The 23,126-nt window shown below is 44.0% G+C and overlaps 1 protein-coding gene and 1 non-coding gene across 3 annotated transcripts; both read right to left on the reverse strand.

The window, feature by feature from the left end:
- Window positions 1-677: 677 nt before the first annotated feature.
- KPNA4 (karyopherin subunit alpha 4) lies at window positions 678-21,403 on the reverse strand. Of its 2 annotated transcripts, XM_068200196.1 has the most exons (18): window positions 21,105-21,403; window positions 14,150-14,194; window positions 13,397-13,486; window positions 13,280-13,309; window positions 13,148-13,200; window positions 12,355-12,450; window positions 12,168-12,253; window positions 10,416-10,502; window positions 9,445-9,614; window positions 9,311-9,355; window positions 8,311-8,442; window positions 7,480-7,608; window positions 6,249-6,305; window positions 5,990-6,094; window positions 5,305-5,376; window positions 4,519-4,681; window positions 3,625-3,719; window positions 2,450-2,617 (listed from the first exon to the last, which is right to left on the reverse strand). In XM_068200196.1, exons 1-18 carry the CDS (start codon window positions 21,171-21,173, stop codon window positions 2,519-2,521), a joined length of 1,623 nt encoding a protein of 540 aa, XP_068056297.1. In that variant the 5' UTR covers window positions 21,174-21,403; the 3' UTR covers window positions 2,450-2,518. The 2 variants fall into 2 exon arrangements, with proteins under 2 accessions (XP_068056298.1, XP_068056297.1); XM_068200197.1 differs by lacking the exon at window positions 6,249-6,305 and having other exon boundaries at window positions 678-2,617.
- On the reverse strand, window positions 6,884-7,166 carry LOC137480305 (small Cajal body-specific RNA 7). The gene has a single exon (XR_011002800.1). It is a non-coding gene; the product is annotated as a small Cajal body-specific RNA 7 (non-coding RNA).
- Window positions 21,404-23,126: the final 1,723 nt, after the last annotated feature.

The following is a 23,126-nucleotide window of genomic DNA, read 5'->3' on the forward strand; positions in this document are numbered from 1 at the left end:
TATTTCAGATTCCCCTATTCTGCTGAAACAGTGACAGGATCTGCTGTGAAGCAGGGGAAGAGAATTTACTGGTTAAAAACCCACCCCAACCCCCCCAAATCCACAAAAAAATGGAAAAAGCTGGAACAGCAGCAGCTGAAGGGAATTTTTCTGAGTTATGTCATACCCAGGAAGTGCCCAAAAAGGCTTTTTGTGGCATTAAATACGGAGTTTTGGGGGTATTTCGATTTTAGAAAAATAGAAGTTGACACAAATGCCTGTTCTCCTCTTACCCCAATAAGAAAGGTTTGCAAAACAGCAATTTTGTATGGAACATCCCTCACAAAGGTGTTTGAGGGTTAAAATTGTAATTTACTGCTTAGAATTTTCCTTGGAACACTGCAACTTCCATAAAAAGGATTTTACTTCCCTCCTCCATGGATTCCCTACATTTTCCATGAAAACAGCCCTGATTTATTTAGAGAATATACAGAGGTAATGAAGTAAAAGTGAAGTAAAATTGTTATTTTTTTTAACATTTGTAGCAAAATGACTCCATGCTTCCAGCCTGCAACACACAAGCATTGAACAGGTAAAAACCTCAACGCAGAGCCTTTAAAAGTCACTTTCTTCAAATAACCTGTGTTTCGTGCTGAAAAATGTGAATATTCCATAAAGAAACAGGCAGAGCAGCAGAGTTGCAAGTTTTAATGTTTATTTCCCCAAGACAGCCTAGCCTGCACTCTACTTGGATAAATTCACAAGCTAGTTTTCCGCTGCTTCTAGTTTTAAACTTTTAACCATGTTTCTGATGACAAGGAATGCTGCAAAAATACTCTAGTCCAACAAAGAGTTATGATCACAAAATAATCTTTATCCATTCTACAGTGTTTCAGAATTACCAGCTGATTTGAAAACACAAGGTAGATATAGATGCTAATGGTGGCTAACCTGGGATGTTTTATTATAGCAAACTGTTGTTCATGCAACACTTGTGCTCAAAGGGGAAGGCACAGCATTTCCTACAATGAGCCACCTTATCAAGAGTTCCGTTTGTACAAATTTGTAACATCACCTTGAATTTAGTGTGCACCACCTCAAAACTGAGGCATTCCTCCAATTATAAAAACACTTGCATCCTTTTCGTGCAAGTTTTAAAAATACAAAGTTTTTTTTTCTTTTTTCTCTCTAAAGTGGCTCAAAATAGATTGTTCATGGCTGCCTACATCTAAGATAAAAAGAGTCTAAAACAATTGGATTAGGCATATTAAAGGTGTTCAAACCATGACTTGATTTGTACATCTATTCACACCTCTTTTTTCGCTCTTTATTCAGCAGTACATATGCACCAAATTTCATTTTTAGACATTTCCATATCATTTTCATAGAAAACAAAGTCTGAAAACAAGTAACATTGAAACACAGCACGGTATCCTACCACAACAGAAACATTTGGGTTACAGGACTCAACGAAATCTAAAAATGAACTATGCTGGAGATTACCACATGCAAAGGTCTTCATGTTATCTTTGAAAATGAAAAGGATGAGGTTTTATTACCACATTTTATACTGCTTTCTACTAGTATGGCAACTTGTGTACTGCAACACGGTCTAGTTTGAAGGGAAATGGATCTCTTTTTTTTTTTTTGTTTGCTTGTTTTTCCATGCAAAAAAATCTACAAATTAGTTTTGATGATATGGAAAAGCTTTTCATAACATCAAACATTCATCTGGTGCAAATGCACAGGGAAGCCTTCCTGAAATTCTGACTTTACAAACAACTAAGAAGCTGTAACAGGAAAAGAAATTAAAAAGAACCGAAAGAAAAAAGAAGAGGGAAAAAAATTTAAAATAAAACAAAAGGAAAAAAAAATAAAAAAGAGGAAAACACAGGCTGCAGGAGTAAACCAGAGTCTGCTGCTAAACCGGTCTTGGTGTGTCCAGTGTAAGTCAACACTTGTGAACTCATTGGATGGTTTTAGGTTTCTCAGCCCCTGGAGGCGACTCAAGCTCGCACGCTCACAGACACATCACAGGCACTCTCCTCTCGCACGCCCGGCCTGGCACGGCCCGGGCACGGCAGGGCTGGCACGGGGCAGCGGCGCAGACACTCACTCCACGCTGGCCATTCACACGGGGCTGCAGAGCAAGGCCTGGGCTCCTCTCCCTGCGCTGTGGGCATCCTGTTCTCTGATGCTTACGAGGCTGATGATGAGAGTACTGCGTCCCCCCGCCGCTCCGGGAGGCCGGTGTTCCTTCTCAGGCACTGAAGATCTGTGACCTGTAGCCCTTTTTCTTTGAACAATCTAAAGAAGCATTCAGTGTGAAGTTTGTCATTACATTTTGCCACTCATTCTCACTCGCACCCACTCGCCATCTTGACTTCATTTGGGCTTTTCTGTGATTCCAAATGAAATCTTCACATTTACTTTCCCGATTTAATGCAGCAGCGGATCCCATGAGCCAAGATTGATGGATCAAACCTTTTTTTTTTTTTTATTCAGTGCTGCATTGTACCTAAACTTCCAAAATACCACTCTAAAACTGGAACCCTTCTGCTGGTACATTGGCAGATGAATTGAAACCAAACGTTCCGCCTTGGATTGCTTCTGGAACAAGGCTTGGATCTTCATCAATCTGGAATGCAAAGGGAACATCGTGAGCAGGGACACAACAAAACCTCCCTGCCCGGGAGCTGGACAATCCCAAAAGCAGCTCTTTCTTCACCTCCTTGCATCCAGTCCTGCCATCCCTCCCCGAATTTCGTGAGAACACCAAAATGAAGTGATTTAAACCCAAATGTTTTAGCTTGTATTTGTCAGGGAGTGCTACATGGCACCCCCAAACCCTTCTGTTTACAGAATTTTCTCTGCTGGAAAACCTTCTGTCAGTCTCAGAAACTGTCTCAGCTCTTTGGAGAAGACCAACACCACTAAGCTAAGGAAGCACTAAGCCCAAATTGTGGTTCCCCATCTGACACTGGATTAAATTCCAAGTCCAGCTGTAAATGCCAAAGTTGAGTTGCTAAACAAGACTTGGATCTTACCGCTCACGTCAAAGTGAAACTCCGTCACAAAATAACCTTCCAAGTGAAAACAGGCCATGAATGCAGCTGCACCCAACCATTCCTGCAGTTTTCAAGCCAGCAGGAAGCCCTCCCTGCATGGCACACACTGCCAGGGCTGCCCTTCCCCTCCCTGCAATGAACTTCCTGACTGGAAGTGCACACAAATCAACCCTGCCTTTGATTTGTGTCCCATGGCTGAAATGGGAGCAACCTTCCTGATCAGCACATTCCACCCCTGGAATTATTCAAACATTCCAACTGCTTTGCTCCTTAAGCAGCAGCCTCAGCCCTGGAGTCAGCAGGGAGCTTATCAAATGGGAAATGTCAAGCTGAGAGTTAAGGGAACTATTCACAGCCTGGGATTCTAATCCCTAGAGATGAGGCTTAAATTAGGCACCAGATCTGCTTTAGATGCTTCAGCAGCAGCAGTGGCAGGAGGTGCAGGAGGGTCACACCAGGGCTCCTTCTCCCCTGAGCACAACAAGTGCCACAGAGCAGCCCTGGGGCTGCTGCCTTTCCCCTGCAGCAGATTTGTAAATGAAAACAAGGAGCACGCTGCAGGGAACTGCACACTCACATCATCTGAGGAGAAGAACTGGTCAATGATCTCATAAGCCAGTTTGTAGATGTCTTCATTTTCATGGTTTTGTAGCTGTTCAATTTTCTCCAGGCCTGCAACCAACAAACAAGAGATCTGAGAACACCAAATTCAGGACAAACAACTCCCAACAGAGCAATTAAAAATACATCTGGGAATAGAGTTATGAATAATCTGGTTATGAAAAAGATGCTGTTAAACCCACCTGGAGTATTTATATATATTTTATAGAGATGAACACAGAAAATTTGAACATAAAGATGAAAACACAAATCTTTTTGAAGCTCTGACAAGCAGAGTTTTGGCACAAACACCTCCTTCCCCCTCCCAGCCATCACTTAACCTGTCTGCCCTCCCTCAAGATTTGGTATTTTGAAGATTTTTTTACTCCATGTTAACAAATCCCACAGTTTTTACCTATGCCCAAGTTTAATTTCACTGTTCTTTCATCCCTGAATAGTTTCAGTCAACTTAAACCACAACCAACATGGAGAAAGTCTCAAAACCATGAAGAAATTAAAGTTATTACATTTTCATAACCACTGTATGTAGAATTATTTTTCCAAGTTCACCTGGACACGACTTGTGCATGATTAAGGTAAGCACATCACCCCCACACTGACTAATTTAGTTTCTGTTAATTAGACTAATTTGTCTGATATACAGACTGTTACAAAACTAGCAGCTCATGAACTTTACTGCCATTTACTGCTCCTCCACATTTTATTTGATCAGGAACTTAGGAAAAGCTGTGGATATTCACCTGAGAGGCATGAAAAAGGTGCTTAAAATATCTGTGCCAACAACAAACCCAACACAAGCTGCCAAAGCAGCAATCCCTGGAAAAGTTATTTAAAATCTTGCTCTTCCTACCTCCACACTCTTCTATAAGATTGGCTATGGTTTCTGCTTCCTCTTCAGCCATTTTTAATATATTACTTAGTCCATCCAGAACCACTTGCACAACTTGTGCATCTTTTACTGTCAGCAAATTGCAAAAGGGAGGAATTACATTTTGTTGAATTAAGTAAGCCACCTGAGGGAGGAAAGGCCAAGAGTTACAGCAGGAACGTGGCAGCAGCACAGGCAAACACATCCCAGCAAGCCCAAGCCCTCAAAGTCAGCCCCCAGCCCAGAGCCCTCTGCAGGGGCCACCTCAGGAACCCCTTTCTGGCACGTTCAAAGGTAACATTTGGCTACTAAACTACAAATAGATTTGAGATCTGCAACACCCAAGGAGCAAATACTGTGAATTTTTCAGTGTACATAAGGAGTTTCAACCTCGTCTCTGAAGAGTGACAGCACCACCCCAACCCAGCCACAGATCTCTTACTCTGGGCTTACAAGGGACTTGTGTACTCCTACTCATTGGTTACTGTCCTTTTAATCATCACATCCTCCTGGTGTGGGAAAGAAGGTAAAAAGAAATGTGGAATGCTTGAGAATCCCATCAGAGCCTGACTGAAGTCACTCATCCCAAGAGAGCTTCCAACAAACCCCAGGGATGCTCCTGACCTCAGGTCAGCCCAAAACAAGGGGAGACCACTCTTAAATCCCATGAGGAGAAGGGAAAGTTCCTGAACAGCGAGGAACAGAGACACCCATAACCCCAGCACCTCCCAAGGCAGGAAATGGAGGTTTTCCCAAAGCTGCACTCACCTGGTCTTTTCTCCCACTAATTGTTAAGTTGCTTATTGCCCAAGCAGCTTCCTTCTGAGTCCCAAAATCCCCCTGGAAGCACAACCAGAGACAGGAACAGTCATCCCAGGGTTTGTGTCAGGCAGAATTCCCACCAAAAATGCATGAGTTTAGTTACAGTCCCCTCTGCAAGGTGCCACTGTAGCAGTTTTGTGTGGGAGTAACAAACAAAGCCCGTCCTGTTTGAGTCTCTCTGTGTTCATCCCTTCCCTGCAAGCAGGGCTTGCAATTGATCTGCCAGGGGAGGGAATGCTGTTTCCATCAAAGCCAAGAGGAGCTGCAGCACTGCACTCTGCCAGCCCTTAGCAGCAGCTGTCACATCCTGCAGGGCCAGCTGAGCCCAGTGTGAGCTGGGATAGAGCTGCACAGGCTGCAGCTGGGGCTGGGATTACATGGAAAAGTCTCCAATCTTTTCTCTCACATCAATAAATTGGCAATTAACAGAGCTATTTGTGACCAGCTCTGGGTTATTTGTCTTTTCCCTTAAATAACTCCCACATGCTTTTAGCTGTTCCTTCCTTCTGCCACAGCAGATCCTTGGGAAGGATCCTTCCTTCCTTCCTTGGAGAAGTCACTTTTTAAAAGACACCAAGAGCTGGAAAGGAATGCAGGATTTGAAGCCCACCACCAATCCTTGGGATCTGACCTTATCTAGAAGATGGATTATCATTGGAACAAGGTTTGCATCTATTACTGCCTGGACTTGCTGCTGGTTTCCTGCAGTGATGTTAGATAGGAACCACACTGCTTCCTGCAAAATAAAGCATCAGGAATTAACTCACAGAAGGATTCTACAGCATTTCTGTCCACTGCAACTGGCCAGCCTTAAACACAACCAAGCACTCCCTCAGCTGGATGGTGCAGAGCTGAAATCTTGCAGACACAAACCAAAGGGACACTCTCACCTCAGGAGACTCCACAAGATTCCTCAGTCTTTCACTGTCACCAGCTTCAACCAAATACTTCAAATTAAAAGGAGAAATTATTTGGAGAGAGAAAATGCCAAACGAGCACTTCTGGTTGCTTCCAGCACTGCCAATTAGCAGCTTTCAGCTGATGGCCTGACAGAATCCTGTATTCCAGACACGACAGTGCAGGAGACAGTTCTCCACCTCCTTCCTGAGGTCTCTTCTTAGCTTCAGGAAAATGCAGCACTATGAGTTAAACACTTGATTTTTAACAATACTCTGAAGTTTATGACTCTTTCTGCTCATTCTGTCCACAAGCACAGGACTCTCCTCCCAGGCAAAGCAAGAACAGATCTCTCCCCCAGCAGCTCCTCCCCGAGTTAAATTCACAGCCCTCACCTCCCTTTTAGAGTGGGAATCTAAACTTCAGTCAAGAAATGACAGTTTTAAGTACAATTTTAATTACACGCAGAGTATCAGCCTTTTAAAATCCTACTGCTGATAGATTTCTCCCTTCCTAGAAATGCTCCACCATTCAATTCCCTTCTCAGCCTCCCTGAAGGAGAACATTTTAGCTGAGAATTCTCCCAAAATAAGCTTCAGCAATGTCCACCCCTCCCTCCCTGACTCTCTGAGATCAGATCACAGGATCAGGGCTGACCCTGGAGACCTCTGGGCTGCCTGGGGCTCTCCTGGTGGGCTTTCCTGGGGCTTTAATCACTGGCAGTGTTGCAGAGGGGCCCCGAGGTGCCCAACACGCCTCAGATGCACTCCTGGCTCAGCACTGCCATCAGTGCCCCCACGAGAGCCCCTCACACACCCCACACACAGCCCCACCCCCAGCTCTGCCTCAGTCCCCCTTCTCACACACACTCCATCCAAACACACCCAGTGATCTCCGTGTCATCACTTCTGAGAGAGCCAGGTTAATTAATCAAGGTGACATTTCACGTACTGACAACTCCTACACAAGCCACCAGCAAGATTTATGGCAGAAAGCTTTGATTTCCTACAAACATTGACATTCCTGTCAAGCACAAGTCTGCAGCTCCTAAGAGACTTCCCAGTGAATATTAATTTCCAGGAAAAAATCAGCATTTGATGAAATTTGCCACAAACTGGAGGAAAGAGTCAATTATTCACATCTTTATGGCACTACACCACGTGGAACCCAAGCTCAGTCAAATATAAAAGTCCTCAAGCAGGTAAAATCCCTGGTGCTGCTCACCTTATTAATTTTTTCTTTGGGATGTGTCAGAAGTGCTGGGAAATGTGAGAGAGCTTCACAGTTGAGAACCACCTGTGTCTGCTCGTCGGTGCCGGTGACGATGTTGCCCACAGCTCTCAGCGCAGCCGTCTGAAAACAAAACATTTCCTTTCAAAACAAGCTCTGCAGCAGAGCTCAGCACACAAAAGGCTTCATGCAAATGCTGCAGGAAAAAATATTTGTTACATTTCAACGGGAGCTTGTTTCGGTTTGGTAAGGAAGGGAGGTTTTTTAGGAAGTTAGGGTTAAATTAATTAGTGGTTAGATTTAGATATTAATGTTTGGAGTGATTGTTGAAGGTATTGGATGTATTTTTGAGAATACAGGGGGTTAAAAGTAGAGAATTTTTAGGGGATTTTTTTTTTTGTTAGTAGAAGAGTGTAAATTCTTTTTTGTTTAGTTATAGGTTGGATGGGGAAGAGAAATCACGTAGTTTAGGAGAAGCAGGTTTAGGGCGTGAAGGGATTGGAATTAGGTAGGTTTTTGTAGATAGAAAAGTAAAAAGAAATTGAAATTTTTTTTTTTAGAAGGAGAGAGTGAAAGAGATAGCAATTGTATTAGTGGTATGTCAGCAGAAAGTAAAGTGAGAAAGTGTTTAGCTGGGGGAGTTGGAGTTTTAAGAGTTAAGATTTTAGTTGTTTTAAGAGACCTGCTACAGGGATGCTAAGAGAGTGGTAAGAGTAGAGTGAACAGAAAAACTGGCATTACACCAAAATCAAACCGTAACAGAGCTACCAAAAGAAAGCATTTTCTGCAGCAGCACATTTTGGGGGTCACCTGCTCCAGACTCACCTGGACTTTGACCTCCTGGTGGCTGAGGAGAGGAACCAAGTGAGGGACAATCCCAGAGTCGATCACCATCTGGATCTGCTCGTTGCCAGCATCCGTGAGATAGGAGAGTGCCCAGACTGTGTCTACCAAGATCTGAGAGACCAAAGAGCAGCTCTGTCAGCACACAGCATCAGCTCCACAACGCGGAGCGTTTATGGGTACGCTGACAATCCATTCCAAGTCCTGCCCGCGCGCACCGCACGCACCAAAGCCACTTTCAGCAGCAGGAAATGTGAACATTTCAACTGACAGCTGGCAAAAATACCGAGTGAATGTTGTTTCAGCTGACAGCTCGACTGGCTCACCAATACAGGCGTTTCCAAAATTCTAATAAACTTAATTTCACCTCCTTAGAGACAAGAAATTAAATCACATAATTACTATAGTAAAGTTAATACAGATTTTTTTTTTTGCAGAGCACTGTTGCTATTAACTCAGTTACAACTTCTTTTGGAAGCAAAGAATTAATCTTAAATTCTGATTTATGTTCAGGCAAAAAGCTGACTCATTCCATAATTTCAATGAAGTTTGCTCATTTACTTCACTTTTAAATAAAATTTCATATTTAACATCTCAGAAGTTACATCTAACCCTGACATTTGACATGTGCAGCATACACTGATTTTTCTTTCATTCACACTGATTTTCATTACAAATTTAAGTGCTAAGCAAAAAATTCCTGTATTTCTCTGTGAATGAATGCTCACAGCAATAAAAATAGAAAGCAGTTTCAGTTACAAGTGCAGGGGAAGTACATTCAAATAAACACTTGCTAAGACAGAAATACCAAGGAAAAAAATCACTATTTAAAAATAACACCAATATTTTAAAATAAGCACTTAATAGATACCCAAAGAAGTTTGTTCTAATCAAAGGGAACATCACAGATTTCAATTTTATTTTACATTTCAGCTAAAAATGCACAGCAGAAGCTGAAGTGGCTTTAAGAGGGGTCACTCACATTTACATCCGTGTGGTGAATTAAAACACAGAGCGCTGGCAGGATCTGAGGGGGGAAAGAAACACCTGAGGGTTATTTTGGAAGCAGCCCAAGCCCCAGCTGGAAGCCAGCCCCCTGCAGAGCCCTTCCATCACCTCCTGGATGGTTTCCATCGGTGGAGGGGGGTCTTTGTGGCGGCACAGGTTGACCATGACCCAGGTGACGTTCCTGAGGAAGGTGATGGGGATGGAGGGGCTGATGAAGGACAGCAGGGGCTTCACTACTCCAAGACTAATGACATAATCTCTACACTGGGGTCCATCACCTGTGGGACACAAGCAGGGGTGTTTGAGCAGAAAACATCCCAGCATTTACAGATTTTACCAGCAAACATCCCAGCATTTACAGATTAACAGAAAACATCCCAGCATTTACAGATTTTACCAGCAAACATCCATCCCACTGCTTACAGATTTTACCAGCAAACATCCCAGCATTTACAGATTTTACCAGCAAACATCCCAGCATTTACAGATTTTACCAGCAAACATCCCAGCATTTACAGATTTTACCAGCAAACATCCATCCCACTGTTTAGATTATTGTTCTGTTAAAATTTACAGATTTTACTGGCAAACATCCCATTATTTAGAGATTTTACCAGCAAACATCCATTATTTATAGAGTTTACCAGCAAACACCCATCCCATCATTTACAGAGTTTACCACCAAACACCCATCCCATCATTTACAGATTTTACCAGCAAACAACCCATGATTTACAGACTTATGGTGGTGGGTAAGGGAAAGGGGTGGCAGACAACACCAGACCACCAAGAACAGTGAGAGTCCAACATATTCCTGAGGATTCCTTGACAAAATCTCCAAACAATAATAAAACATCCCCAGAAGTTGGTGGTGGCAGGAGTAACAATAATAAAACAAAACATCCCCAGAAGTTGGTGGTGGCAGGAGTAACAAGAATGAAATAAAACATCCCCAGAAGTTGGTGGTGGCAGGAGTAACAATAAAAAAACAAAACATCCCCAGAAGTTGGTGGTGGCAGGAGTGACAAGAATGAAATAAAACATCCCCAGAGGGTGGTGGTGGCAGGAAGAACACCCACCTATGATATTTCCTAAAGCCCACACTGCTTGCTCACAAACATTTTGATGAGGTGAATGCAGCAGTCTCAGGAAAAGCGGCACAGCATCTGAAAGGTACAAAAATAACCCAGGGAAATGGTTAAAAATGCATCTCAAAAGAGCAAATAATTCACAGAACTAACTCTCACATGACACATTTTTCTCCTGGTCAAAGCCTCACTAATTTCCCAGGTGATGCTAAAATAAAGCACTGCAATGATTCTTCCTTTGCTGCATATTCTTACAGAGCCTGCACTGGGGAATATTAAACCCCTGACATTTAATTTGTTTGCAAGTCTCAAGTTTACTGAAGCTTGTCAGGATCCAAATTTAGTTCCATTTATTGAATTCAGAAATTCTCTGCTAAGTTATGCACCAGCCCCAAGTGCAAAGTAACAACAGAGACCAAACTCAGGCACTGCAATGAAGCAACTGGAGAAGAAGCAGGAATGGAGTGGGAATTGAGGAGTGGGAATGTAGGAAGAGGGCAGGAAAGGAATCCACATTGACATAACTGATCCTGTTTTATTCTCCCCCAGCACTGAGGTGCTTGCTTACATAACAGCCCAGTCTGAAAGGAACCCATTTATTTCATATATTTCAAGAGAATTTTGAAATTTTTACTTAGATTTTTTCTTAATGTATACCATGTGCTTACTAGAGAAACAACTCATCAGCAGGATTCTTATTTCCTGCTAAATAAAGGTATTTACAGTGTCTGTATGCAAGGAGAAAAAACATCTCCAGCAAGCAGATTAATAACTTCTCATGGAAAAATTACAAAAAAGCATCATTTAAATTGAAATAAATCAAAATTTCTTATGTCACAGCTATTAAATTGACTAACAGAGTGCAATACAGATTTACAGAAATCACTGAAAAAGTGCTCAATCCATTGATAAATTAATGAGTTCTAGATCAGGGGTGGGACAGATTATCTATTAGATTTCCCAAAGAAAACTCAGGTTGCAACTGGGAAAAGAAGAGGATGGAAGAAAAGATGAAAGTATTACCAAAGGGACATCCTGTAAGAGTGAAAATCAAATTACATCAAAGTTCACAAGCTCTTAACACTGAGTTTCCAAAAACAGAAGCAACTGATCCTGCAGCCAACATAATTTTTGTGTATTTTTTCCCTTAAATTTTAGGAAAAACTCATTTCACTGTATCTTTGATTCTTCAAGAGGCTCTGGTTTGTTCACTCAATTAAAAACCCTGCCCACTTAGTTTTGATTTAGCAACAGAAGCTCTGCTCCAGGACATGCCTGGAGTCCAGAACAAAGTTTGCTTTGCCTGGTAGCTCAGATTCCAACAATTCCTTCCCACGTTTCCGATGCCTCAGAATAGGAAGGACAGGTTTTGTAATTCAACTGAGTTTTGAAGAGTTCAGTGTCAGGCAGCCTCTGGTCTGTGAATATTCTTCCCTCTTCACAACAGGGAGCTTTTCAGAGGGGTCGTTTGGTTTTATTTCAAGTTTTTTGGTGACTTTTGGTGGTTTTTTTTCCAAGTTTGAAAACTGGAAGCCAGCAGGTATCAACTCTTCTAAGATATTTTGACTTTCCAGCTGCTGCTCACCATTAGGAAACCCAAATGGGTTTAAACCCTGAGGAAATGAAGCCAAAACCAGGTGGTGTGAGGTAAACACCTGCAGCAGCTCCTTCAGGGCCTTGACTGACAACCTGATCCCAACCAAATCCCAGCTGTGGAGGAAGCAGATCCCCCTCAGGACTCACTGGATTGAACTACAGCCTGGGTTTGCTCCGAGGTTCCAGAGGCAATGTTTGTCAGAGCCCACGCAGCTTCAAACTGTAAGGAAGGACTGCAGAGAAAGAAAAAGCACAGTTGTTATTATTCAGATCAGTGGCACATCAGCTATAGAGCAAGAGCTGGTGCAGTATTTTGAGTTTTGGCAGTACTCACTTGTCATCTCTCTCAAGACAGTGCACTAAGATAGGTAATATTCCTGATTTTATTAGGTCATCAATGGGTGGATTGCGGTCACTGGACAGCAGCTTCCTGCAGGGAAGAGGACAAAAAACCAAATTACAGACAAATCCTGCCTGGAAAGGAGCAGGGAGCTGTTTAATCCAACTTTCCCCTCAAAAAGGGATCAGTGCTGCCACTGGAGCAGGCCAGTAAAGGCTTCCCCTGGTTGAGTTTGGGAATCTCCAATGGAGCCCCGACAACCAAACTGCACCTGCTGGGCTGGGAATTCCTTCCCAAGGGTTTCTCTCCTCCTCCCCCCACAGATCCACAGGATTTGTTTCTTCCTCTTTAAGAGCAAATAATCCCCCAAAGTGAAATTATTGAGCCACTGGAAAAGCAAAGCCATTACAGCCATTTCATTCCATGCTTTCTGCCCTCTGGAAGTTTATCACCAGCTAGGAAAATAAGAGTTATTCAGCTCCACCTCCTACAAAAGGACACCCAGCTTTTCTGCACTTAAAGCCAAAGATTTTACAGTCCTTTGAAGTGTGTATTTTATTCTGTGAGAAGCATCAAGTTTGCACCAAGACAAATCCAGGTATTTACACGTAAGGAAAATCCACACTACTGAAAAGGTCTGTGCATTCTGATTTCTTTAGAGTTCTATTTTCCTTTTAAAAATCACTTCATTAATACCATTTCAGTTAAGCTAGAACACATTTTCTGACATTAAAAGCATGATAAATTAAGAATAAAATCGGGATATTTGAGGAAAGTGTGTTCTTACCTTGCTGCCTGCACAGCACTTAACTGAATACCCTGGTTGTCACTTGAAGCATTCTAAAATAAGAGAAAATAGATTTTTCACACATTTTTCATCATGCCATGGAGAATATTTAAAGAATTTTATTGTTTTTACCTGTACTATTGCCTCCAAAGAAGTGTTTTGCTAGAAAACAGAGACAAGAAGCAGTTAGAAATTCCAAATGTCTTTTAAGCATGTAAAAAGCAGAAATTATTGCAAGTTAATTCTTACCACTCTGAAGTCCCCATCTATATCAGAATCCTCACAGATATCTTCATGGGGTACATTCCTTCTCTTTAGGAGATGTTCATCTCTTTTGTTCTTAAAGAGAAAAGTGGTGGAATATCTTTAAAACTTGGATTTAGGGGGGTAGGGGTGTTAAGAAGGGAAGATAAGCTTCTGTTTCAAACAATCATAAATACACCATGACTGACACTTAAATCTTCCTAAAAAGAGCTGGAAGGACTGCCCAGAGAAGCACATTTTGGGAATTCCTCCTAAAAATCCCGCATCTAACTTGTGCTGGAAGTTTGATGTGCACACATCCCTCAACATTCCAGTTTATTTGTCATCATTTCTAGCAGGACACAGCAATTCCCAGAAGTTTTCTGCTCAGCTCAGAAGAAAAATAATTCCAGTTGTGATTCCTTTTTCCAACTATTCCAGTTTTACCGTCACACTCTTCCACACTTATTTGTAAGGAAATAATTTTCTTCCTGCAGATGAGTAGGAACAGCTAATTTTCAAAGGAAAAACCAGATCTTTAAAAACCTCTGGAAGTGCAAGAATGAGTCCCTCAATTTTAAGTAGGTTACAAATAAACTCCTGGTTTTCAGGACTAAAGTTGTGGAACTCCCATAACTTCAGAACTTTTGAGTCTTTAATGAAAACTCTTGCATTTTATCAGAGTAACAACAAAGTCGAATCCCACTTGGTGAGAAAAATTTCATAAAATAAAAGAATAAAAACTCTGGGTCATCTCACCTTTCTCAACTCCACAACAACTTCATTTCTTTGTCTTCTCATAGTCTGGAAAGAATAAAGATGAAAAAATTGATAATCTGAATTTAGATCAATTTAAAAAGTTATTGTACAACTATTTCAGTTCATGCACTTTAAACACAAGTTTTACACACAGGGTTTAATTTTAATTATAAAAGTAAAGATCCTACAGGAGATGGAAATAACTACAATATTTCTGTTATGTCATAGTAAAACATTATCCTAAGTCTTCATGTTGAGGAAAAAGGGAATTAGGAATAAAACCATGTTTTTCAAAGGGCAAAATGGAAAGGAGTTGTAAAAAACAGCACCAAAAGCACTATAAAGACCATGGCAATCTAACAGCAAAATAACTTTATAAACAAGCTCAAATTAAGAGACCCTGCAAGCAAAGCTGAGTTCCAGAACTATTATTTATAAATTAAAACCTTTGACATTTAAAAGCAGTATTTGTTATTTGCTCTACAGCTGCCACTGACAGTACTCAGGGAAACAAATCAATTGTAAATATACATAAACTGGTTTATTGTTGCTTGTGCTACTGCAGTGAAAACAGAGAAATAAATCAGTCTGGAGTGATTTTATCCCAACACTTTGAACTCCACAGCGAATGACAACAGCAAAATTCCAAACAATTCCATTTTTACTGTGACAAGCCCAGGGAAAGCTGGAAGTCCCCGAGCACAGGACCCTACTGAACAGGGAGGAGATCTGAAGATAAGCATAAACCTCACATCCAAAGCATCATTATCTTATCAAAAAGAAGGTGCAGCTCATCAGATCAAATTTCAGTGGAGCACTGCAGCTCCCCAGAGAAAAGGGTTCAGGACAGGAAAAGTGGCAAAGCAGGGATGGCTCCCTGCTGCTGTGGGAGCAGAACTCTGCATGGGCTGAGGGGAAAATCCAACCTCCCCCAGTGACAGCTTCCTGCTCTGGAAAAGGCAGAGTGCCAGCAGCAGCTGCAGCAACCTGGGGGAGCCAGAACAGAGGAGCTGGGGCTTTTTTTGTTGTAATATTTCTTTGTCCCACTCCATTGTCTCTGTGTCAGCAGCAGCTTTGCTGTGGGCAGCAGTGTCAGCCCTGGGGTCTGGGAAGAGCCACCCCTGTCCCAGGGCAGCTTTTGGGTGGGAACGCTGATTTTGCTGCCTGTGCTTTGAGAAGGTGTTAAAAGCCCTGTGAGATCACCAGGGACCTGGAAATATCCCCCAGCCTGGGACTCCCCAGCAATGCCCAGCGCCCAGGACAATGGATGCAGCTCTGAAGAGCAGAGGGAAGGCAGGAACCACTCCAGGGACGTTTCTCTGAGCTCCAGGAGAAGCTGACACCCTGCTGGATCACACACAGCACTTCCAGGCTTTGCAAAGATGCTGCAGCTCTCCACCTGACTTAGGTGCTCCAGGCTCCTGCTCTCAAATGCTCACTAGAGTTTCTCCAAACTCTAGTGATCTGGCACATCCAAGGTGAAAATAATGTGAGGAAAGCCTCTGGTAATCAGATTGCAGAACTGTACCACGCCCCTGATGATCTCACAGGACTTTTAACACCTTCCCAAATCACAGGCAGCAAAATCAGCATTCCCACCCAAAAGCTGCCCTGGGACAGGGGTGGCTCTTCCCAGACCTCAGGGGTGACACTGCTGCTCAAGCAGAGACAATTGAGTGGGACCAAAACAAACATTACAACAAAAAAAGCCTCAGATGGGTCATTTAGAAAATTCTTTACTTAAAAAAATCCTATCTGCAGGTGATCAGACTTTAAAGGATCCTCTGCTGGGACAAGAAGGATGTTCTCCCTCCTGCCAAGAGCTGTCAGGCCTTGCCTGAATTCCTGCCTGCACACCTTGGAATCACAAAAGCCTTCACATAAAAGACAAGCCACCAGTGAAGTCACTCTGAAGCACGATTTACCAAACCCTGGCTCCACTAAAAATCACTCTCTGTGTAAACAGAGTCTGTTGACAGAATAGTTACAGGTCAACCTGGCACTGCTCATCCTCTGAGGAGGAGGACAAGCACCACAAATGAGAACTGAAGTCAGCTCTGCCATGGGATTTCCCAGTGCCACCACCCCAGCTAGAGATGGAACCGTTTGGAGAAAGTAAAATGCCAAACAAGCCAAGGTGGACTCGCGCAGCCTTTTGGAGAACAGCTCAAAGGGCAGAGATGAGGGATGGCGGTGTCTTGGCACGTGGGGAGCTATTCCTTCTCTTCTGGGGGAGATCTGAGCTATCTGAATCAGCTCCCAGCTCACACCACCACAGGAAACCACTCTCACCAGAAAGGCTTTACAGCAGAGCTCAGAATGGCCTGGGAAGGGCTCCAGTTGAAAAACACGCACCACTCTGTCAGGAATTCACGTGGCGCCCTCAGTCACTGGATCCTGTTTGTCATTTGCTACATCAAAAATCAAATGAGCAGATCTATTTCTGTCAGCCTACGATGGCCACCCCTCCATCCTCCTTTTTTTCAATTATATTTAGCTTCAGATTTATCATAAGGGCTATTTCTGACCATTAGTCATGACTGAGCCCTTCAGCTTATCATTAAAATCTCGTGGTAGTGATGCCTGCAGGATCCTGGGACATTCTGGGGGTTTTCAAGCGGCTGGGATGCACCAGCCCTTCCTGAACACACCTGGAATGGGATCCTGGAATGGGATCTCTTCCCTGAAGGGATCAGGAACTCAGCCTGTGCTCACGCCTGGGTGGGGTAGGGATTTTTTGCTGTTATAAAATGTTCCCCTCCATTTCTGCACCTCCAGCAGGGAGGTCTGACAGCACAGGAGTAACTGTAGAACTCTGGCTGCTGCTCTCATCCCAGGGAATGGCTTCCAAAGGCACATTTTTTCTGTTGGGGAACTGCAAAGTCAACAGTTACTGTAAATAAAAAATGAGTTGGTTGTGCCATCCTTCCTTCCTTCCTAGGAAGTTGCTACCAGCAGCAGTGTGGTCTGGGACTCCAAATAAAAACAAAACACACCCCACAGGGAATAGACAGCTGAAACCAGACTATTTTTCCTCAGTTATAGCCAGTGATTCAGGCCCTCCTCCATCCATTATTCCCCTCCTTTACAAATCCTATCTCAATTCCAAAGTGGAGCAATGAAATCTGCTCTCAAGATCACTGATAAAAACGCTTTGGGATCATAAAGCCAGCCCAAGATACCCCCAGAAGTCACATCTCAGCAACTTCAGAATGAAAATGGCAGTCTGAGTTCCAGATAAAAAAATAAAAATCAATATGACATTACAAGTGCCACCAGGCCCATTTTTCCTGGAGAAGCTGTGCATGGCAGAGAAAATGCCTTAAACAAATATCTCAGTATCATTTGAAAGTGACAAGATGGATGAGCTTCACCACAGAACTCCAAGTCAGCTTAAAGGAACCTATTTTTATCTCACTGAGTGAAATTCCTGCTCTCCTTCAGTTCTTCCATATTTAATCCCAAGCAGACTATTTTGTGTGGGATACAGAAAGGGCTGAAAAGCTTCAAAGTACCTGCAATATTCACTATATATCACACCACCACCTTTCCTTCACTCCCCTGGAGCTTCCCTGGTGTTCCCAAATATATTGGTATTTTTGAAGTCCATTGAATAATACTGGCAACTCTTAAAATCCTGACATTACTGATCTTCAAGCATCTTGATGCAATGGCTGCTCCAAAATTAGTTTTGAAGTGCTCTGCATCACGAATTATCACCATTTCCCTTCATGCATCTCTCAGTTGAGGAGCAGAAATCTCTATTTAACACCTCTCCTGTGCTGGCACTGTTCAAGCAATCCTTAATCTCCTGCCCAGCAACACAGGTGAGGAAAGATTCAGCAGAGTCTTCCAGGATTTCCAGAGAAATAAAATGCAGGAAATATTTTTTATTTCATTTCAAAAACAACCCCTAAACAGATTGCAATGCTGCAGCAGGCAACAATCACCAAGGGAAAATGAAATGTTGAATCACCAGGTGAAAGAAAATGAATCAAATAAAACACCCCAAAACGCTGCAAAGCTTCCCAAATCAAGACCACTAAATGCAGGATGAAAAAGGCATTATTTAAGCTCAATTTGTCCATAAAACTCTAGCACAGCCACAATGATCAATCTGCACTTATCTGGCCTTTGTATAGTAAAGATCTGGTATTTCATTCCAAGATCTGTGGTATTACCATTAAAAACAAAGGTTGGATGGGTGCCAGCACAACAACCCACAACAACCAGTAAGAACCAGCTCAACCCTTCTCATCCAAGGGAAAAAAACCCAAGTAAAACCTGTTCCTCACTGAAGACAAGATGAAAAAAGTCACCTTACCCTGCTCCCTAATGGATCAGTATTTGCATCATTTAATAGCAGAGTCCAGATAAGCCCTTCTTCAAGTCCAGCTTTGGGGCTGGAGGTTAAAAACTGTGGCCACTTCTGCAGTTTTTAACGCTCCTCTTTGTGCTGAACCAATTCTGTTTTCCCCCCACAGCTCTAAAATCTTGAAGACCCTAAAAAAACCGTTGCAAGCACTGACCAGAAATCTTCAATTCCCCTCAGAGATGCTGCCTCAGCTCCAAATTACTGCTCCCCCACTATTAAAAACTTTATTACATGTATTCCTTTGAGCAGGAGCAGAAACCAGGGACAGGAGAAGGAAATCTTGGGGATTTCTGGTCCCAGTGAATCCCTCAATTCCCAGTGTCACCACCAATCTGTCATGTCCAAACACATGGCAGCAATTATTTACAACATGCCCATGCAGGAAATGTTTACCCAAGACTTCAGCATATGAAGGAATTTTGTCAAACACCTTATGTAAAACAGGTGCTTCTGCTGGGGTTTGTTTTCTTTTTCCCCCTCTTTTTTCCAGGCCAGAATTTGTATTTTTAGAAGCACATTGGGGGAAAGAAATCAAATAACTAAAGTATCCAAAAAGGTGAATAAATGTTTGGTACTTTAAGGGGTAAAATGTAGGAAATTCCCTGATTTTGGTCAGAAATTCAAGAACTTCCTGTGAATACGTAAAACCTGGAAGGCAAGGGCAATGTGACAGGAACTGTAACTGCCAATGGACTGAGCTGAGCACATGGAATTAAGAGATAACATTTTTAGGAAGTTTGCAATTCACAACATGGCAACCTTTCATAACCTCCAGAAACCTCTTCATTTGGCATTCACCAAAATTAGGGTGATATCTCATTTCTCTAGGGGTAAACTGTCATGGAAAATTAAAAAAAAAATTATGGTTTTGTAAAAACAACCCAGGGCCAACGAGAATTTCAGCGCAGATAAAAAGGGGGAGGAGTGAAGGAGATAAAAATCAAATGTTGGCTTCCTCTGCCAAATAAATACACAACTTTCTGCCCAAACAGCCCTGCAAGCTGGATTTTGGAGGTTGGCTGGGAGTGGGCACCAGCAATTCCCTCAGCCTGATGCCCAGTGTGATGTGTAAGCAGTTAATGAGCAGCAGGGACAGCCAGAAGCCTGAGCTATTGTATGAAAAATAGCCCTGCACCGTGGTTATTTTAGGGAGCAGGCATGTGCTCCAGGATTTGCTGGATAAATGTCACTCTCTAAAATTTAACACGGCCCAGCAGTGGGTTTGGGCTGTGGAAAAAGGCATTTCAGTGCTGCAGCAAATTAAAAAAAAAAAAAGACTGAAGAGCTTGCCTGCCTTCTGACACACTCCCACGTGGTGCTACCTGCGTGTCCATCTTGAACCTTCCCTACTTCAGCCCTTTCCCCTTGAAATTCTGCACCAAAGCACCTGAATTCCAGCCCGTGTCTACTCATGAATCCCACTTTCCACTGTAATGGCACATTCTGTGTGCATTCCTAAAGATGCCTTCCTCTAACTGCCTATTCAGTGGTAGCAACATTTATATAAAAGTAAATTAGTATCTAAGGCAAGGGGTTGCCAACCAACCTCAAACACTGTTAGCAAGCAGAGCAATTAATTATCCCCACTCCCAATAGTCCTGCCAAAAGTTTGGACATAACTGAGGAATAAACTGTTTTATCAATCTAATTGGGCAGGTTAGAAATCCAGGCGTTACAGACTTCTGGGAAACTTGGCTGATGTTTACATTAACACAGACAATATAAAGGAGTTTTCACTTTTGAAACATTGTAATGTATTCATATATAAGACTGGAATATTATGGAAAACACAAGGGACACTTTGAAGCTAGCAAAAGACGGCCACGAGAATGCCAAGATTCTTGTCCAGAGCCCGGTACAGACAATTTTAAGCTCCAACCAGCACTCCTGGCCGAGTGTTTAAAGGTGAGGATTGATACCTAGTTTTAAAATTTGACTATTTCCTACGGAAACCCCAAGTAAATTATGTATCCTGCTGTGTTTAGGAAGCACCTTCACAGCCAAAAAGTTCAGGAGCTCTGTGCTACAAGCCAGAACGGCTTCTCAACTATCCGAGCAGAAAACAGAAATACAAAAGTTAAAAAAAAAAAAAAAGAAAAAAAAAAAAAAAAAAGAGAGAAGTGTTTTTTTAAAAAAATAATCTAGCCATGAAAGTTATGGCGTTATTTATTTAATTAGGTATCCTGGAGACACGCAGCAGAACAGCCAACCGGGCCCTAATCCTGACTCAGGCTTTTAGGAGCTGCTCGGAGAGATTGCTCCAGCAGCGATTCCGGCGAGCCCACCCCGAAGCGGGGCCGCCGGGGCAGGGCCGGGCCGAGCCCCGGCGGGCGCGGCCGCAGCCGCCCGGGAGGAGCCGCGGCCGCTGCCGGGCCCGAGGGGCCGCGGAGCCCCGGAGCGGCGCCGGCCGGGCGCGGCCGCTGCCCCTCGCCGGCCGCCCGCGGGCCCGGCCGCGCCCGGCCCGCAGCGCGGCCTCGGCGGCTCCTTCCTCGCTCCCCGCCCGGCCTGCCCTCCCTCCCCGCCCGGCAGCGCCGCTCCCGCCTCCCCGCGGGCTCCGCGGCCGGGCCCCGCCGCGCTCACCTCCAGGTCGCGGCCTTTGTTCTTGAAGTTCTTGAGGCGCTGGTTGTCCAGCTTCTCGTTGTCGGCCATGGCGGGGGCGGCCAGGGAGGAGCGCGGCCCCTCCGCCTCCGCCCGGGCCCGAGCGCGCCGGGGGCCCGGCGGGCCCGCTCTCGGCCTCGGCGAGCCGGGAAGGGCCGGGACGAGGGGAGCGCCGCTGCGGGGCCGGGTGGCGGGGCCCGGAGCGCGGCCGGGCGCGGCGCGGCGGGGCCCGGAGCGGGGCGGTTCGGAGCGGGCCCGGGCCGGTGCCGGCGGCCCGAACGCGCCGGTGCCGCCGAGCGGGGGAAGGGAAGGGAAGGGACGGGCGGGCGAGGGAGGGAGGGGGAGCAGGGGCAGCCTCGCTCTGGGCGCCGCCGCCCATTGGCTGCGCCGCGCGCGCCCCGCGGCCAATGGCGGCGGGGAGGGAGAGGGCGGGAGCGGTGACGCAGCGCGGGCAGCGGGGGGGAAGGCGGGCCCGCCTCAGCGCCGCCGCCATCTTGGGCGCCGGGGGCTGAGGGGAGGCGCGGCGGGACGGGCGCTCGCCGCGCCTGCGCTGCCTCCGCTCCGGCCGGGAACGGAGCAAAGTTAATATTTTAATCCTTCCACCAGCTGCGCTTTGCTTTGGCTCTCCTCGTGGAGCCGACAGTTTACAGTTGAATCCTGCCGCTTGCTAGGCTTGGCGTTCACTCCCCTCGTGGAGCCGAGGGTTGACGCTTGAACCGCTCTCCTCACCACGCTTCACATTCCGTCCCCTCGCAGAGCCCAGAGTTAATAGTTTAATCCTTCCCCTCACTAAAGTTTGCATTTGCCCCCATCATGGCGCCAAAAATTAAGTTTAATCCACCCCCTCATTACACTTAGCATTTATTTGCACCGTGAAGCCGAAAATTACAGTTCAATCTTTCCTCACTCTTTGCATTCGCATAGAGTAATCCCCCTTCCTCCCGGTCTTCAGAGTTTTAGCAAAAAAAAACAAAAAAAAAAGCTGCTGCAGAAACTTTAAATTTTTTATTGGAATAAGATAAACAGTATTAAAAGCGAGAGATACACTTGCAGAGCAGAGGGGATGGTAATTTTGTTCCTACTTCTGAAATTTTACCTGGAAAATAATGCCTTTGCGCCATAACTAGAAGAATTCTGTAGAGTATGTGTGTATATCTATATATAGATATATATGTAGATAGATTATAGATATATAGATATATAGGTATATAGATATATAGATATATAGATAGATTATAGATATATAGATATATAGGTATATAGATATATAGATATAGAGGTATATAGATATATAGGTATATAGATATATAGATATGGAGGTATATAGATATATAGGTATATAGATATATACTGCCCTGACCCTGCATGTAGTCTCTACTCGTTTTTAATGATTGAAAATGAGCTCTGTAAAGTCTTCCATGCTGATAGAGCTCATTATCATTTTCCATGATACTTGTTGAGAAAAGTCAGAGTTATGACAGGGGATGCCTTTCCCAAGCGTGAAAATGAAGTCGCCCAGTCCCTCAGAGACTGAGGAGTGTCAGGAAAGAGAAGTTGGTTTAGCTCCTGGGGAAAACACAATGATTTTTCAGACTATGTGTGTTTTATCTCTGGGCGTTTCCCAGAGGATGAGGCTTGGATCGGATAGTTCTCAAAAAACCCCAAAAGTGACAGAGGCTGAGTCACCGCAGCCCCATCCGTTGCACAAACATGGCAGCGATGTCACAGCAATATGAGGAAGGTAAATTAGTCGGGGCTAATTAGTGCTGGTGGTGTTCCATGGAGGCATGGCTTGTCTCACAGTACGTGGAGCATTTTCTCCAAACCTGGTGTAGGACAGCAGCCCTTTCACATCCCAGTCTGGATGGACAAAAATGACATTTTCTTGATACAGCTATTTGCTTTTTAAAATGTAATGCAGATTTTTCCATGTAGTAATACTGTAAAAGACTACATAGAGATAAAAATGTTTTAAAAAATGGTATACTTAGTTAGTGCTCTGTT

The sequence above is a fragment of the Anomalospiza imberbis genome, chromosome 10, assembly GCF_031753505.1.
Source record: "Anomalospiza imberbis isolate Cuckoo-Finch-1a 21T00152 chromosome 10, ASM3175350v1, whole genome shotgun sequence".
NCBI lineage: Eukaryota > Metazoa > Chordata > Aves > Passeriformes > Viduidae > Anomalospiza > Anomalospiza imberbis.